Raw genomic sequence first — 20,142 nt, 5'->3', positions numbered from 1 at the left:
TGTCATTTGTATTAGATTATATCTTTACTACATTTAAGTTTATTTAGTTACTGAAACTAAACGAAAATTAGAAAAGTTGCCTTTGCAACTAACTGAAATAAAATAACTATTTTAGTGTTTTATTTTGTGCATTTGTCATGTGATACAAATTAATCACAAAATGCCTGTTAATTTGTAAAATGGTCATTGATATATGTGACTAATTATGTTGAATTGGATTAATTAATCATCATGTTTGAATTTAGTTTGATTAAAATGTTTAATCAATGGACATCCCTACTTTTATATTATATTATGTCCAATAAATCTACTGTACTATTATTGTATCATCTCAGGGGTGTGGTGCCACTGAGCTGTTCCTCACACGCAGACACACGTCCAGAACAAAGTGCCGCGCACCAGACGCCAGGGATAAAGAGATATCAACCCTCTCTCTCTCTCACTCTTTCCCTGCAGCAGCTCTCCGTCAACCCCTCCATCCTGGCTTTAGCCATCCTTTCATCTCCCAGCCGTCCACTGCTGCTAACTTTCCACTCACTCCACATCCCTCTATCGCTCTTACAGCAGACGGAGAGAGCCACAGCCAATCAGAGCGCTCGCAACACTGACGCTATCGCTGCACAACATGAATATAATTTCCCCAAAATTCCAGAGCGGAAAAAACTTTAATGTCCCGCTGAGACCCGGATCAGACCCTGGAATCTGAGGGATTTGAGATGGCGAGAGCCCGGTCTATGAATGGACACACACCTGTGTGTGTGTGTGTGATAACAGAGAAATATTAATGCACTTCAAACGGGAACATGTATGTTGTGTGTTCAGTGTTGTGCGATGCATGTGCAGGTCGATGTGCGCATGTGCGTGTGTAGTCGACGCTAATGTGTTTTTATACTGGAATATTTAAGCACTCCAAAGTTAGCAGCAGAGAAGCATTCACCTACACCAATGCAGGAACCTGCTCCATGGAAATTTGAAAGCGCATGTGTGTGTGTGTGGACAGGTCTCAATACATTCCATTCCTGTCTTAATGGAGGCTTACGGCGGCCTTTGAGTGTCCGTGTGAATAAATAGAAGCCAGCAGCCCAGAATACCTGTTTCCTGAACGGGATTATGCCAACACACACACACACACATATATTCATACACACTCATATACACATATTGAGACGTACACCCTGACACACGTCACTACATTTACATTTAAGTTTGAATTAGCATGACATTTGATCAGATGTTCACACGCTAACTATCTGAAATTAACTGAGTTTGGTGGAAAAATGCTGCTGAAGTGTCTAAAGCCCCAGATATTTAAGTGGGGCAAACCTGTAATAGCATTTGATATATTTCAATATATTATATTCTAGAATATATTTGGGAAAAATAGCCACTTAAAAAAAAAGGTTACAAATGTCTCTAAAAATATTTTCTTAATTTAAAAAAATCTAAATAAATTAATAAAGTAAACAAACATTTCAGTAAATTAAGAAAAATGTTTCTGACGCTGATTTAAACATAGAAACATTGGAAAACATTGAAAAAAAAAACTTCGGAAAAGTTTTTTTCTTTTTAAAAATGCTCCTATAAATGTATTTTAAAAATAAATAAATAAACATTTCACTATAAAAAAATTATTTTAAGAAATTGACATTTCAAACATAAAAACATTGGGAAACATAGAAAAAAACTTCTAAAAAGTGCTAAAATGCTCCAATAAAAGTATTTTAAATAAATAAGTTAGTTATTCTTAACTTATTGTATATTTAGTATTCGCTTTGTAGTATTGTATGTTGATTTTATGGATACGCTTCTGAACTTAAACAAATTTTGTTCTCGTGTATATGTATAGAATGACAAACTAAACAGAAACGGACTATAAATAAACAAACAAACAAAATGTTTCTGACACTAATTTCAAACACAGAAACTTTGGAATTTTTTAAAGCCTCTATAAAAGTATTATATAATAAGAAAATATAAAAAAATAAGATAAACACACACACACACACACACAGAGACAATGTATCAGACAGTGTTGAGAGCTGTCTGCTGTCTAATGCCCGTTTGTCTGCTGCTGTGAGTGATTCATGGACACCGTGTGTGCGTGTTATCAGTGTCAAAGACATGTGGGACATGAGGACATGGTCCAGTTCAGCCTCTCTCTGTCCATCTCAGACATATCAGCGTCTGTCATCAGGTAGAAAGCGACAGCGTGGAAAAGCCTCATGCATCATGAAGAAAAAAAAACTTTTCCTAAGCCCAGTGAATCAATAGAAACAATGGTCACACTTTAGTTTGGGGACAATTCTCACTATGAACTAACTATTAACTATGACTTTTGCCTCAAACTCCTCATTTGCTGCTTATTAATAATTAGTAAGGTAGTTGTTAAGTTTAGGTATGGGGTCGGATTAAGAGATCTAGAATATGGTTATGCAGAATAAGGCATTAATATGTGCTTTATAAGTACTAATCAAAAGCCAATATGCTAGTAATTTGCTTGCTAATAAGCAACTAGTTAATAGTGAGAATTGGTCCCTAAAGTGTTACCAATTCATATGAAGAATTACAGTAGCATTTTAGCAGGATGAAACTGGTCTTAAAATAGTGTTGAAACAACTATGAATATTAAAATGCAATATTAAAATCTCAATATATGAAGACATGAACGTCATCTTCAGAGCTGCTCCGAGTCATTTCACAAGCTTTTCACCCCATCATTTGAGAAAAACTACCGTACTATCTGTTTTAAGTTGAAGAAATTATGACAGAAATATATTACTATTGTATACTAAATAGAGATCGACCGATATATCGATTTACCTATATTTTCATGATATTTAAGCATTGTACCATAATCGAATATCGGTTTTGTAATATCGGATTCACCGATAAACGCCGCCATCTTGTGGGTGTTTTGAGAATTGCGCGCAGGATCGCCATTGCAGTGCATCTGAGGGGAGACAAGACAACAACAACGGCATGGTGCAGGTACTTGATTTGCTGTAGTTAGTAAACTTTATTTAACATAACAGCCATTTATACACAAATTAGATGCATTACATAAATGCCTGATAAGTAGTTTATGCAGTTTGGCTCAAAGAAATAGAGACCAACTCACGGAGTCATGTAAAATAATCCGTCAAGTCCTGTCCCAATAAAGACGTAACTTTTCCTGAATTAAATATGCAGCCATGAATGAGCGCATGTTGGAAATAAAAGCGCTGAATTGAATTCTATCTGTTGTCTATGCTCATCATTAATCTCGTGAAGTCAGAGTCACGTAGATAATCCATCAAGATCCTCTCCCAATAAAGACGTAACTTTGCATGAGTTAAATAATACAGTAACTTTTCCTGAATTAAATATGCAGCCATGAATGAGCGCATGTTGGAAATAAAAGCGCTGAATTGAATTCTCTCTGTTGTCTATGCTCATCATTAATCTCGTGAAGTCAGAGTCACGTAGATAATCCGTCAAGATCCTCTCCCAATAAAGACGTAACTTTTCCTGAATTAAATATGCAGCCATGAATGAGCGCATGTTGGAAATAAAAGCGCTGAATTTAATTCGCTTTCTGTTGTATATTTGCTCATCATTAGTCTCGTGAAGCCGCTTTCATATTGCTGTTCACTCACCGGGTTGATGCTCAGGAAATGCCCCAGCACGGCCACCGCATGTAACTTTTAACAAGATTCACTTGTTTAAAATGCCCTAAATTTTATTAACATTTACTATATAATCAATATTTTGCTAATAAACATCTAAATAAATACAACTCTATGGAAATTTATTATTTATTATCGCCACGAGCGATCGCAGTTTGAGTATAGTTCTGTGTAACTGCATAGATAAACCGCGCTGTCAGCAGGCATTTCATAATCTAGAATGACAAAAACATTATTAATAATTCTGATATAACATTCCAGTTGAGAAATGCAATAAAATACGATGTTTTGTTTGTTATATTCCAATATTCCAGAGAATATTATTCAGTGAATTAACATTATCTAGTGAATTATTCTTGATTCTGTAGCTATTTAACAGCTTCTAAATCTACTAAAACTGTAGTTTAAAATGAAGTTGATTTGAATCCTGTCCTTTATTTTCTCCATTTGAAAACATTAGACATTTATTTTTCTTATTGTTAAAATTAGTGTTGTTGCTGTTGATGCTTTTTATAAAATGTTTTTTTATTGTTGTAGTATGAACATTAATTTTAACATGAAAGACTGCTAATTTTCAACACTTTAAAAAAAAAAAAAAAAAGATGACTGAAAAGAGGAAAAACCAAAGTGAAGTATGTTCTTACGTCACTCAGTCATTTATTTACTTTATAACAGTAAATAAATATCGGTTCTGCATATCGGTTATCGGGCACATAAACATGCAAATAATTGGTATCGGTATCGGTTATAAAAAAATCAATATCAGTCGATCACTAATACTAAAATGTACTTCAAGTAATAATAATAATAAGAAGAAGAATTTTAAGGAATATCATAAATCCAAGATATTTAATCCATTAAAATTATACAGTTTTGTTGTGCGGCATCTCATTTTAAAAAAATAAAAATGCAATGTTTTGTTGTAAATTGTTATATTTTCAATTAGTTACATTTTAAAAGATTGCTTAAATTGTTAAAGTTTTATTAATTAATTTTCAATGGACACCATTTTTTGTATTAAATTTATATTAATTAATTAAACAAAAACTAAAAAAAAAAAAAAAAAAAATCAAATGGAAAACACAGCATTTAGGGAAAAATAAAATGCATTTCATGGGACCTTAAATTAAATGGTACCTTTAGGTACTAATGCATACTATTTAGGTGATATCTACACTTTAGATACTAATAGGGACCTTTTTGGGGTAAAAATGGTACAAAGATGTACCTTTTGCAAGGGTACCGTGCCAGTGACAGCTTTTGGACATTCTTTTCTGAGACTGTACCTACTTAGCAACCATTAGAACTTATTTCATTATGTTATATGATAACTGATAACATTCCAACCAAAGTTTATGGTTTGATTTGGAAAACATATAGTAAGCCCTGATATGATCACCTCCCAATATCAGCCAATTCATAATTAAAAACAGACAAAGCAGCTCAAACTGCAATATGAGTAGAATTAGAAATCAATGTGAATTTGGTTACCAGTAAAGCATGTGTTTAGAGCCCAAGAGGGTTTATGTGGCATAACCAATGATTCACTATATACAAAGATTTCAACCAATGCTATAATTACTCACATCTGCATTATATTTTCAAACGCTCAAAGGCAAACTGCTCATAAGAGTGCGCATACGATTACACGCAACAAACGTGTGCACACATGTGTGTGCGTACTGCATCTGATATTTCATATTTCATTTATTCAATAACTGGTGTTGTCATGACAACAGTCCAAAAGAAGGAAGATGATAAAAGACAAATGCTGAGACGAGGTGCATGTGTATGTTAAGATCATCTTTAAATAGGCACTTTTACAAGTAGAAATCCATTGAGTTTAATACACAAACAAATGATGTGAGCGCAAAGCCTGCTGGATCTTTTTTTTTTGTGATTTACCTTTGAAACTGAGCTCAATTGCAAGTCTATTTAAATATTTAACTAGCTTATGATTTCGGGTTTGATTCATTCATTAAATCTAATCAGATGGATGCAATCTTGACACCCAAATGAAGTTAGCCGCCCTTCACACAGAAACGAATGATGAAATACATGACAACTGTGAGCGCGTCCTTTGAAAACCTTCTGTTTTGTCCGTCTTTCTGACACAAAAAGCTCAGAGAGTCTCTATTATCTCTTTGCTCTCTGGAAGATCTTTGAAGAGCGTCTGCGTCTCTGATGGTGTCAAAGTTCCTTCACACTCGTCTGGGAACGTGACAGGAATAAGAAAGCCTTCAAGGATTAGTTCACTTCCAGAATAAAAATTTCCTGATAATTCACTCTCCCCCATGTCATCCAAGATGTTCATGTCTTTCTTTCTTCAGTAGCAAAGATATTAAGGTTTTTGAGGAAAACATTCCAGGATTTTTCTCCATATAATGGGCTTCAATGGGAACCAACAGGCTGAAGGTTCGAATTTCAGTTTCATTGCAGCTTCAAAAAGCTCTACACGATCCCAGTCGAGGAATAAGGGTAATTTTCTTAATTAAAAAAAACAAAAAAACAAACCTTTTCAGAAGAACCATCATTTTAACCAGATTCAAAATATTGAAAAAGTCAAAAAAATAAAATAAAACAAACAAATAAATAAATCACTAATTGAACAAAAACAATGATATGTAGCATAATTAAGTACAGAAATGAAATATCTGTTGTTTAATTAAAGTTTAATTTGCACCAAAAAATAAAAAGTAATAATAATAAAACACCCTTTTATAAAAATATCATATCAGAAGAAACAAGTAATGTAACTCAAATTTGTCAATATTTCTTAGCCTTGTTTTGATATTCATTATGTATCTCAAGATTGAAAAAATTATAGTTTTTTTTAGAGAAACCGTCATTTCAACCAAGCAGATTTAAAATGTTTCATTCAATGGGTTAAAAAAGTAATAAATGTAAAAAAAAATTAATTAAAAAAAATTATATACAGTATATATAGTTTATTTGCAAAAACAGATAACTCAGTTTTTTTTTAAATCATGTTTTTTATTATGTTAGCATGTTTTTATTGTGTTAGTTAGCTGTATTGTTTAGTTATTTTTTAACCTAATCAAAATAACCCAACTGCAGTTTGACTGAGATTATCCTTAACAGCAATATTTACATACATTTATATTTAATGTCTATTTAATTTTTCAAATATAGTTAAATAAAACTATAAATGATTTATATTAAAAAGTTGCATTGATGACAAACAAATCGTTGAATCAGATTTCTGAATCAGTTCACTGAAATGAACAGTTTGATTGACAGAATTAAATCAAACTTGAATGTTATTAAAAACTACTTGAATGATATAAAAACATCAAGAAAAGACTAAGAGGAATCACAAAGCTGGTCTAATGAAACAATCTTCTGGATTTGGATTTCGGGTTGTGTTTACGCCGACTGGCTGCATCGATGCGTTTTATTTCCAGCTTAAACATTCAAAACATCAGTCGGCAAACAGAGCTCAAGCCAATCCCAGAGTCCTCATGGTTACAAAACATGCTGCTCTGAAATGTGCATGGCACAGAGCATGTAGTGTGTGTGTGTGTGTGTATGCGTGATGGAGTAGACAGATTCAGAGACACAGACACATATTTATAAACACACACACACACACACACACACACACACACACTCTTCTTGTAGTAGCGCTCTGTGTAAGTAGGATTTCCAAGGACTGTTTGTAAGCATATGAAGGGCTGCATTCTTTGGGTGTATGGCTGGGAGACAAGCCAGTCCACACACACACATACACGTATATATTTATACACCCTTCACGCTGAACAACCAATAAGTGTCAGTTTATTAAAAACAAAATGGAGTTTCTGACAGAAGGCTGCAGACCATAAAGGCAAAAGCAAAAAGCAGGCTGTAAACAAGCAGTAATAAATCCGCCCACTTCAACCGAGAGGAATCCACTGAATCAGTCCACCTTAAAGGGGCGTTCACACTCAAAGAGATCTGGAGCGATAGAGCAACCACAAGTCACTCATTTCAATGAAAGTTGGCAATTTAGACTGCGCTAACCTGCTGCATTTGTCAGTCCACTGAACACTAAAATACAAACGCAAAACAACAACAACACAGGGAATAAAAATGCAATCATCAAGTGATTTTATGAGGCCCAAAACATACTTTACAGAAGAACACAGATGCTTCTAATAACGCAAGGGCAACTTCATGCACTTTTGAATTCAGACTTCACAACTATTTTCACAATTTTGTGTTTGGAACACTCAAGTAAACTAAAGCAAGGTAAACTTATTTAGAGGCACATGGGAAACCACAGCAAACACTATTCCTTACTGAAAATACACAAAAAATACACAAAGAAATTGCATTTGCATATATTTTCAAAATTGGAAAAAGCAGAAATTACACATTTTGGGAGGATTTTTCTGTCATTTAATGCCAAGGTAATATTAAACAAAAGTGTATAATAATAATAATAATTAAAAAATAACTTTTTACAAAAGATCATATATATTTATACAAAAAATAATATACAGTGATGTGTGTGTGCGCGCATTCATGCATTAAGTATATATAATAATAATCATATTTGAAAAATGTTACATATATACACATACATATATATTTATATATAAACCAAATATAATAATAATAATAATGATTTAAAAATAAGTTTTAATATTTTAAAAACGATTTACAAAAAAATTACACGCACATTTTGTAAATATTACATAAACATTATCTAAAATAATATGCAAAGATATATCCGTGTCTGTGTAAAGTATATATAATATTAATAATTGAAAAAATGACCTGATACCAGACAATTTGACCTGACCATGTTAACTCAGTTTAACTCTGAGTTCTTGTCATATTTTATTACCATTTTCTAAACTATAGCGAATAAACTGTGATCATGTGTGCAATGTTGAAGGTGTCTGAATAAATTTTGGTTTGACTGTAATATATATTTTTAAAGGGGTCATATGATGCTACTTTAAAGATCATTATTTTGTGTATTTGGTGTAACAGAATATGTGAAGTCGGAATTTACCCTTCTTTTTCTTTTTTTTTTAGAAATAGCCTTTGTGCACAGCCAGCCTTGTACTCTTCTAGGTTCAAAAAACTGTTGTCCATAAAATGCGTTGCACAAATTCGAACATCTGGGTTGTGCTGTTCTGTTGTAAATAAATCTTAACCAATGATTCCTAATTGCATCTACTTCCGGAAGGCCAAATAAAGTGCTTTTGCTTTCGCACTGAAGCACAGCGTCTCCCTGACATGGCTGTATCAACACTACTGCTTTTCCTGAAACCCCGCCTTCTTTCTTTGCGTGCACATTTGGGTGGCATTATGCTAATATTTCCACATAGTGACGTAGACATGTGGGGGCGTATTAGAACGAGCCGTTTTAGGTAGGCGTGGTTGACTCTTAATTTTTATAAAGAATATCTCTTTGGATTTGAGACTTTAGTCTTTGCAACTTTACAGACCTTCTTTATGCACCAAGAGCTTGTAACACTCCAAAGAGAAAGGAAAACTTGAAATCGCATCATATGACCCCTTTAAAATAAATATTTTACAAAATGTATAAAACTTACAATCTTAATTATAGAGGAAATACATTACTACAGTCTGTGAAATGGGTCAATTTAGAAAAACACCCATATGCACTGCATTCTCCACTGCATTTCCACAGGGGGTGCTACAGCGCGCATTAGCATAACAATATTTCCTTCTATGGTATGTTTTTCAGGTCAACTACTTCAGATGGAATCTGGCTATTAAGTTAGTTCAAGTCAACATGTTTATAGTTAGCTTTCTGAATAATAACAAAATCTGGTTTACTGACGCATTCATTTGAAAAAAGCTTGAGTAATGAGGTCAGGTACAGCCACAGTAACGAAGAAAACATGTCAAGCATTTGCAAAAAACCGGCACGCTCGCAAAGCTATACTTAACCTGGAATCATTCATTTGACAGCAGAAATACAGCAGCTGAATAAGCCTTCCACCTGCGCAGCCGCTGCAACAACAACCCCAAACACTCCGCCGCAAGTACACTAGCTCAACCCAAGAGCAATAAAATCAATCAGTGATTGTATTATTTAAGACTGATGAATAGAGCAGCTCACTGAGAGCGCAGTAAATGTATACAGCCATACGTCAACACAGCGCTACTGCACACACTCAGCTACAACAACACTGCTGTGCGCAACTCTAAAACATCACACTCTATAAGACATAAACGCAGGATTAAAGCAACAGTTCACTGAATTAAAACTCTGTCATCAGGTCTTTCCAAAACCGTTTGATTTCTTTTTTTTCGTCAAACACAAAAGCAGGAATTCCAAAGGCTGTGCTGCTAGCTGTTTTCCATGTGATTACAATGAATGGAGACCGAAGCTTTAAAGCTTCAAAAAAAGGACACTTTGCATGAGAAACAAACCCTAATTTAAGTCACTATTAGAGGTGTGCAATATTTACAAAAATATCTCAATAACGATAATTAAACAATGTATGGCTAAGTGTGTTTTTGTGCTGGTACCTTAGCTGGTTTAGGGCTGTCATGAATAAATAAATGAGACACTAAAACTGCCAGTAGGTGGCGGCAAGTCCCTGTCTTAATGAGTGATTCATTGAATCATTCATTTGTTCAAAATGGCTGGATTCATTTAGAAATGAAGCAAGTGACTGTTTTTATGAATGGATCATCATTTATGATGGATTTGTCGACTTAAATGATTTGTTCAAACACAGATTAATTCAGGAACGAAACACCGCACTGTTGCTCTGAGGCGTTTTGACTTTGTTTGGAACAAGTTCCGTTAGCGAAACAGGAATGATATTGAACAATTATGATATTATTGTAGACGATAAAGTCACTATTCACTGATAATCTTCACACTACTGTGACTGAATCGAGTCAGTGAGTTGAACTCGATCAGATCAGTTCTGTGATAAACTGATTCAATGAAAAGATTTTACTCAAAAGAGCGATTCTCTAAAGAATTGCGCATTTCTAATTGATTGCTACAACACAACTTTTAATTATTGTAACAATTAAGTAGTGAATTTTGTCATCTGATTCACTGAAAATATGCAGCTTTAAACAAATGATTCTCTAAAGAACTCACGAACGTGTCTAAGAGAGTTATATCGGTGAATAACAACTTAAATTTCACATAAAATCGTCTTCGGAAGACTTGAAATACAATGCATGAATCAAAGGAACTAGTTTTATGATGGTTTTCTTTTTGAAGCTTGTATGCACCAGGAACCAACACAATTCCTTATTTTTTCCCTATTTTGTGTCACTGGAGAAAGAAAATCAGGAACAACATAAGAGTGAGCAAATGATTTTTAGGTGAACCAATTCCTTAAAATGCAATTTGTAAAGCCCTTGAAAGATATGATTTATCGGAGTGTCTATTTACACTAAGTGCAAACAGCTCGCCTTGTTGGCAGAGGCTATTTACACAAGCTCCACCCACAAACGTGTGATAGGGATGGTCAACAATATAGAAGACGGCAGACAATCGTCAGCTTCAGTGGAGTAGATGGTAAAGCGTGTATCGTAGTCTTTTTGACGCGATCGACCCGGGCTCGAATCCGCCTTTTGACTAACTTTTTTTTTCTCCCTTTTCAAATCTCATATCACATCGGAAAGGCATTTATTTTCAATAAAAATTAAGGAAATAATCAAAAAGCTTAAAATAAAGTATCGGGTAGGGTTAGGGTAGGTGCAGGGAGGGCTTTATTGTCCCAATAAGGTGGCATCTATTTAATTTATATATAAAATTATAATTTACACTCAATACGTTATTACTGCATACTGTTTTATAATGTACTATAATACTGAGGTAATACTGCAATAAGTAGTATAAATAGCAGAAAATCCTGCTATTTTAACAGTGTAAATAGAATCTATCGCTATCTGCACTTAGTGTAAATAGCATTGATTGCTAAGAAAATATGCAATTTTTACTAGCATCTATTGCTATCTACACAATGCAAATAGCCGCTGCCATGATTTAATGCTCATAATTGACAATCATACATCTCTAATCAATTAATAACCAATCAGAGCAGAGACGATAAACAATTTTTAAATCAGCTGTCAGCACTGCAAAGAAAAAAAAAAAGAAAAAAAATAATAATATATATATATATAGAAGTTGTAAATAAACCAGATTATTGAAATATACATTTTACAAGAAAACACTACTGCAGTTTTTCTAAAAAGAATCTCAGTGTTAATTGCCAACAAAAACTGCAACAGTGTTACTGTGTTGTTGTTAGAACGTTGTTAAATGGTTGCCAGGATGGTTGTTTGCGGCCTCTAGTGAAAAACGCTGCAGAAAGTTGCACACACTGAACTACAAATGAGTAATCTAATTAAATCAATATCCAAAAATGAAGTCAACATTTAGATTTCTCATATTTCCTAATTCAATCCTGCAGAGCATCTCTTTCTCTTTTGCGTTTGCATAATGCCGATCCCATCCCCCTCTCACAAATATGGTTCTCACAAACCCTTAAATGCTCGTTCATCTCTGATTTTTGGTAAAAATGTGTGAATCACATGTCGGGTCTGGCTAATGTTTACTGCATGTCTGAAATGAAACATGTTTGTTGATTTTAGCTGTTAGTCGGTACACAAGTTCTCATTGGACCGAACTGATTTAATAAAGATTCATATAACTTATCCTCATTCACACATGAACAAACCTTCAGCCAAACATGCATTTCATTAATCTTCTGACTAATACAAACATAGCTTCAATGGAGAGTTTACAAACACACAAAGCTTAACCTGCAGCTATCGGTTAACTAAGTGCAATAGCTAAACTGTTTTATTAGCTTTCTGTTAGGAAGACACGTTGGATAAAAAACAGACAGAGTGAAAAGTAAAGAAAAGAAGGACAAACTTCAGAGGGAAGAGTGCGAGGATGATTTTGGGAGCTACGCCCCACGTCTAAACACATAATGAGCCTTAATAGCCGCAGTTTCACCACGTAACCAACAGCAACCACTGCTGCGAGGAGAAAATGTCCAGCCTTTCGCCTCTCGAGTGTGTGTGTGTGTGTGTACGCATCTAAAGAAAACAGCACAAACAAAAGAGATTACACTTGCTAAGCATCACCATTTCTTCTAGATTTTTCTTTTTTCTCGTCCTCTGTGCATATGTAATTTCTATAAATGTTCAGTAAATGTTTATGCTCTTAATGAAGGCGTGTGATGATCTTGAGTTTGGTTCAGCATTAAGACACAGACTGACAGAGATAGTTTGTGCCTATTCAGCACTGCCATCTAGAGCTCTGCTTACACAACTACACACAAGACAGACACTGCCCTCTGAAAGTCAACAATTCAGGGTAAAATCCTACACTAAATGTACTGAGAAAATTATTCTCTCATAAAACTAATTCTACAAACATTACTCTGGGAAAAAGAAAAAAAAATTATCTTATTTATTCCAATATTATCATAAAAAAAGCATCTTACTTTAGGATTAATTCAGCTATTCAGAATTCTTTTATTTGCATTATTTTAGTACAATAAACCTTTAAATAGACAATCTCATGAAACTGAAAAGAACATGTCCAGGTCATATTTCAAAAATAAATAAATAAAAATAAATAATACTAATTATATATACAGTGGTGTGAAAAAGTGTTGGCCCCCTTCCTGAGTTTTTGTGAACTAAAAATAAAAAGATTTAAAAGGTTGTTGTTAATTGAAATAAAGTTAATATACAAAATTAAATATACATATTAGCTGAAAAACTTCAATTAAAAAATATTGTCTTGGCAACTAACTGAAAATGAGTTTAAGTTGAAGTACTAAAATTACTGAATTGAAATAACCATTAAAGCTAAACAGAATAAAATGAAATATTAAATAAAAAAGCTAAACAAAAAATGAATAAAAAAAATAAAAATAAATAAATCACAAAAACTTTTTTTAACATTTTTTTTTTAAACATATCTATTCAAATATTTTTTCTAGTAATTTTGGGGTGAAACATGACTTGGACATGTATTTCTGAGAAACAAATACATTTTATTTAGTCCAACCTGGATGAATGAGAACTGTATTGCTGAATTTTATTGAGTCACGTTGAGTCATGAATTAACATTAAACATAATAATTATCATGATTTTCTTAGCTCTAGTTCCCATGCAAATGCAACTTTGAAGCCCAGAAATATATGCATGTGTTCTATAAATGTATAATACAGAAAACAATTCAGCCTTACTGCATCACCGTGCATTAAATACAAAATCTGATCAATATATGACAGATACCTCCCATGAATATCCATAATGAATTATTCAAACATCTTCCTGATGGACCTGCTGCAGTCATTTATCTCCACATGCAGATTAAGCACAAGCTCACTAGAAGTCCACAGACTGTGTCCAATCATCCGTTACCAGCAGGCCATTCAAACGGGAGGCTAATGCACAACAAAAAGCTTTTCCCAGCCATTTTCACCAACAAATCTCTAACTTTAAGCCGACAGTTGTTTTAAGCCAAAGAGCTGTTTATTCGTACAAATACTGTAACAACTAAGCTGTCTGAAAATAAAGTGTTCTGCAACCCTGGAACGATTTCTGAATGTGTCAGCATAGTGAAAATGATTAAACCATGCAGTACAGAAAAAAATAATAATCTGCTTACTGTAACATAACACTCCTACACTGAAAACAAAAGACTCCGGAGGAACAGAGCTTATAAAATACACATCTAAGAAGGGATGAGATGGTAGACTAGTTGACTAATCATTCAACAACCAAGTGTTTCAACTCTAAAATTTCCAGAAACACAACTTCTCAGACAGTCTAACCATCTCTGAAAAGCTGCATCTTTAAATTCATCCCATTTAAAGCCCCGCTGCTACAGCCATCAAAGTGCTTTTCTAACAAATTGACCGTTTGCAACAATAAATTTCAAGACAATTACTGTCTGACTTGATATTGCCTGCTGTGAGCAACATTTCTGTTTTTATACACAGCTTGTACATCACCATTTTTATGAAGACTATGATGCTCTTGTGAGCTTATAGTTATCTAGTTTATTTACTGTATCCTATTGAAAGGCTGCATTCAATGTATCGCTAAGAAATTAGTCTAATCCCTAAACCAGCCTAGTTATACAATATTAGACAGGCAGCCATCCCTAAAGACATCTTACCCCTAAACACAGACGACTCATTAAGTCCAGAGAAGAGCCCATCCTGACAGTGAAACTCATACAGCGTTTGGTTTTGTCTTCAGCTTTCTGAAGCCTCTCCACATGTCAGGTAGCATTCGAACACCTGAGCCTCTATTACACGGCGCAGGCAGGTAATGAGGGCTCGACTTTCATGCTATTATACATACTACATTAAAGATTCATACAAAACCCTCTGTGTGCATTTTCAAACACGACTTTAAGGGAATTACTTCTCCCAAAATGAAAATTCTGTTCTTATTTACTTTGTGTAACATTTTTGAAGGAAGTCTCTTCTGCTCACCATGGATGCATTTATTCGATCAAAAATACAGTAAAATTGTGAAATATAAATGCAAATTAAAATAACTGTTTTCTATGTGAATATATTTTAAAATGTAATTTATTTCTGTGATCAAAGCTGTATTTTCAGCATCATTACTCCAGTCTTCAGTGTCACATGATCTTCAGAAATCATTCTAATATGCTGAATTGCTGCTCAAATATTATAACTTATTATTGTTGCTCAAATATTACAAAATGGTTGTTATTATTATTATTATTAATGCTGAAAATAACATACAGTATTTGTGAAAACCATGATCTTTTTTTTCAGAATTCTTTGATGAATAGAAATTTCAAAAGAACTGGATTTATTTGAAATAGAGATATTTTGTCAACAAATGTCTTTACTGTCACTTTTGATCAATTTGACAAATAAGTTATTTTTTCTTACCACTTCCACTTACCCTAAATGTATGAAGTAGAGCATCACAGTTTCCACAAAAACATTAAACAAAAACTGTTTTTAACATTGATAATAATCAGAAATGTTTCTTGAGCAGCAAATCAGCATATTATACTGATTTCTGAAGATCATGTGACACTGAAGACTGGAGTAATGATGCTGAAAATTCAGCTTTGATCAGAAATAAATTACTTTTTAAAATATATTAAAAAAGAAAAAAGTTATTTTAAATTGTAATAATATTTTAAAATTTTTGATCGAATAAATGCATCCATTGTGAGCAAAAAAGACAAAAATATTTTAAAATCTTTAATTAATCCAAGTCTCAAATATCATTTGCGTTTGCATTTAATTTCAAGTTCTTGTACCAGTTTGCATAAAAATTATTTTTGGGCACTTCAGCGAAGGAAAACTTTAGGGTTCCACAGAAATAAATAACCACATAGAGATTTTGAACAACATGAGGTTAAGTAAATAATGGCCGCATGTTCATTTCTGGGTGAACCGTCCCTCTAAAGAAACAAAGTTTCTTTACAACTACTTACAAACTTCCTCTTCAGTTTGACTTTTGGATCGGCGAAGCTCCTCCTCTCCGGCTGGGCGGGTTCGAACTCCGACTCTCCCAGGTGATCGTCAGCCGAGATGCTTTTCCTCAGATATGCCGCCCGCCGCCGGAAATGTGAGAACGGCGACTGAGAGCGCGGCCGCGGGTCGACGGCACCCGGAGCGACTTCGGCCTCGTTTTCATCTTCCAGCCGCCACATCTCGCCTGAGGATGGACAGACGGTACGATTCTGATCACACATCAGTCAAATATCACACAAGACATATTATAACCTTATTTCACTGCTGGTTATTCCCAGGCATCCGGCTAGATCTGTTAACACGGGTGTAGACTCTCAGATAAGGACATTAGGGAGCTGTCAGGCCACTGGAACAGAGTTATTCATGTTTATTAGACTTGAGTCAGTCAAATCTGGGTCAGAGTTTCTACCAGATATTATGGCCCTCGTTTGGCATGATCCCAGCATAATGAGCACGTCAAACACACTGAGAGAGACGGCTGGGATGTGTGTGTGTGTGTGTGTGTGTGCTGAAACGCCACCATGCTCTGCTGTTGGCAATGACAGTTGCTAAGCAACTAGAATGGGGGGGAAGCCAAAGACTTTAGGTTTAACATTTGAGAGACAGTGAAAAAATCCTTCACAGAAGCTTTACACAAGAGCAGCTCAGCTGTGAGAATCAGGAGAAAAGCGTGAGAAAGGGAGAGAGAGTGAGGGGGGGGGGTTGCAGAGTGGTGCAGGCTGAAGTAAATATGGAGTACACGCAGACGGCGAACGCGCTAAACAATCGCACATGGCGTAAAGCTCACACATGTTGTGAATGGAATGTGCCGCGTGGAAGCTTCCCGTTCCAGACGTCGTCCATTCACAACTACACTACACTGCCAATTCTATCAATTCACTCTCTGTCTCTCGCTCGCTCGCTGATCATTTTGAATCACATTTATTATTTTTGCTCAATAGAGCAACTGAAGGGCATCTTGTGCAATCAGACGCTGAAAACCGAAAGAATTTAGAATTTCACAAAACTTACTAGATCGTAAAAAGTCAGTAAAAAGTAATAATTATATGATGAAAATAAAGCCTATTTTTGGATCAATAAGAGTTTCTGCATTGACATTTTCATGACAATTTTAGCTACTAATTTTCATCACTGTGCAAAAAAAAGATAGAATTGACTTTCTCAATTGTTACTCTAAACTAAACCTATTAAAAATGGTTTGCATTAATTTAAATACAATTATTACATGAATAACCTAAATAAAAAAAGCTGAAAAATTAGAAATGTTATTTTGGCAACTGACTGAAATAAATAAGTATAAGTTGACGTAAAATGACTAAAACTGAAATAGAAAAAGACATTAAAGGTAAATATAAATGATAAATATTAATACACATCATAAAAAACAATAAAAAATTCTAAAGCAAATAACAAAACTCTTAAAACATAAATTAGCATGAAAACTGAAAACATAAACATAAAAGTCAATTCTAAATCAAAATTCTAAATCAAAAGCATCCTAAAAGCAAAAGAAAAAACATGCAAGTCTATTTATGGAGTTTCTGCATTGTGGCATTTTCATGACAATTTTAGCTACAAATTCACAATACTATAATGCAAAAAATATATTATTGTAATGTGAAAAATTATATATTATTTCAATTGTATAGTATTTCTTTAATATAGCAATATTTGATTTACTACCTTTATTTAATTTATGCCTTTAATTAAAACAAAATAAATACATTACAGTAATCATAATGAATGTAGAATGAGAATCAACACAGAGAATAATTATAATTATTTTATAGAATTTTATAATACAGAATGATTATTTTATAATATAGCAATGTTTTAAAAAAAACACAAAAAATTAAATTTAAAATCTCATTACAGATCAAACAGGTTTAAGGGAAATTAAAATACTGAAAAAAGAAATCATAATTTGGTAAATAAATAATACATTAATTATTTCCATTTGATTTTGAAGTGAACTGTGAGCGTGACATGTTTTCATGAGATTCACCCAAGAACAGGAGCTTTGTGTTTTTTGGTTGCCACTTTACTGAACTGCTTTTCATCTAGTTCACAGCAAAATCATCAAAACTGAGAGTTCAATCAAATTTCTTTTGCTAACACGGCTGTGCAGTTTTAATAAATAAACACAAACGCAATACCTGCAGGAGGCAGCGTACATGCTTCAAGACCACCAGGGCTGGAAGGAACATGTGGGCGCTGTTGACGTTCACAAACTTTCTCCGACTGCTGCACGCGGATGGCGGCGGGGGACTGAGGGATGCTGGGTAATGTCCTGGATTTGGCCAACAAAGGCCTCTGTAGCCGTCGCTCCAAAGACCTGGAACACAACCAATCAGAACCAATAACAGATTGGTTCAAATGCATGCATTTCTGAAATATACTCAATAATAAAAAGAAACAATCAATTCCAAGCAATGTTTTGCATTGCATAATGTTTTACATTGTATTCATGTATGTGGTTGTGTATTTGAACACTTTATTTGTGATGTTTTATATGAGATTATTTATGCATTTGTTATTTATCTATTTATTTATTGCTATGGCTTAATAATTCGTGCAGCTATACCTAATGCACGGAATTAAGTAGTTTTAATATGTCTCAAAACAACTTAAACATTTTGTCTTAATCACTGTGTAACGTTTGCATGTATTACATGAACATGTTTGGATCGGTCTGTCTGTAAGGTTACATTAATATTAAAAACATTATTTTTCAAGCATGCAAGATGGAGTGTAACAGCATGAGGAGATTTGGCTGCATTCGTGTGTGAATGTCTGGCAACGACGGAGCCGTGAATTCCAAACTGCATGAGGAAATTCTACAGCAGAATGTGACGCCGTCTGTCTGTGATCTGAACAGGCGTCGGGTTATGCAACACGATTACCATCCAAAACACTGGAGTAAATCAAAGCTACAACGCAAACAGAAGATGTTCTGCATTTATAAAGTCCAGATACAATAATCTCACTACAAAACATCCCAAAAACTACTGAAACACAGAAGTGATGGAAAGGCACAGCGCAGATGTGAACAGCAGCTGCAGAGCATTTGATTGAGGTCTGTGCCAGCAAATATACTTCACTATTGATCAAATATTAAGGGCTGCATATGGTTTCCCATCATTAGTGAAGTTCAGTTAAACTATTCATTTAATAAAGCACTGGTAATGCAAAACTGACAAATGTTACAATTTATGACATTAAATTTATAAAGATCATCCGGATCATATTGTGGACTTCAATTAAATTTGAAGTAATGAAGAAAATGTGATTTAATTAATATTCACAAATGAAAAAACAGGTTTAAGAACTAGAGCAGAAAATAAAAACAACTGACCATTTTCTTTATTAATACATGTTCCTTATTGTGATTCATCAGTGCATGTTATTCCACATCCGGATCATATTGTGGACTTCAATTAAATTTGAAGTAATGAAGAAAATGTGATTTAATTAATATTCACAAATGAAAAAACAGGTTTAAGAACTAGAGCAGAAAATAAAAACAACTGACCATTTTCTTTGTTAATACATGTTCCTTATTGTGATTCATCAGTGCATGTTATTCCAAATGAAAAAAATGTTTGTCTTTGTAATCTTTTACCAAAATGTAATAACTTGCTCTGCCTCTGAAACAGTTTCTCTCATTGGTTGACATCAATGTTTTTCTAACTTCTCCCCTGCAAACACCTGGCTTCATTCTGGTTTTTCTGAGTTTTCATGATCCCGTCAAATCAATGGAGAAAATCAAATCCTGACCTACATTTTTTTCTCATTTAATACCATGTTTCACTTGTTACATGTTCTTACACAGACTTTAAAATGACAGAATTGGCAGATTTAAGTAAAACTTAAAGCTAAATATTATTTTCATTAATTGAAATTAAAAAAAATATATATAAATTAAACTTCCCCCCCCCCCCCCCCCCACACCACCAAA

At 33.9% G+C, this 20,142-nt stretch overlaps 1 protein-coding gene across 1 annotated transcript in view; it reads right to left on the bottom strand.

Annotated features, from left to right (window-relative positions):
* The window catches only part of LOC107556631 (uncharacterized), a 51,213-nt gene that overhangs the window by 24,546 nt on the left and 6,525 nt on the right, over positions 1-20,142 (bottom strand). The window contains exons 3-4 of the mRNA XM_016239767.1: positions 18,341-18,519; positions 16,145-16,368 (exon numbers count right to left, since the gene is read on the bottom strand). Coding sequence (XP_016095253.1) covers positions 16,145-16,368; positions 18,341-18,519 — 403 coding nt within the window. The remainder of the gene's footprint in view (positions 1-16,144; positions 16,369-18,340; positions 18,520-20,142) is intronic.

Source organism: Sinocyclocheilus grahami, unplaced genomic scaffold, assembly GCF_001515645.1.
Source record: "Sinocyclocheilus grahami isolate Dianchi unplaced genomic scaffold, SAMN03320097.WGS_v1.1 scaffold575.1, whole genome shotgun sequence".
Classification (NCBI taxonomy): Eukaryota; Metazoa; Chordata; class Actinopteri; order Cypriniformes; family Cyprinidae; genus Sinocyclocheilus; species Sinocyclocheilus grahami.
This window is presented reverse-complemented; position numbering and strand designations above follow the sequence as displayed.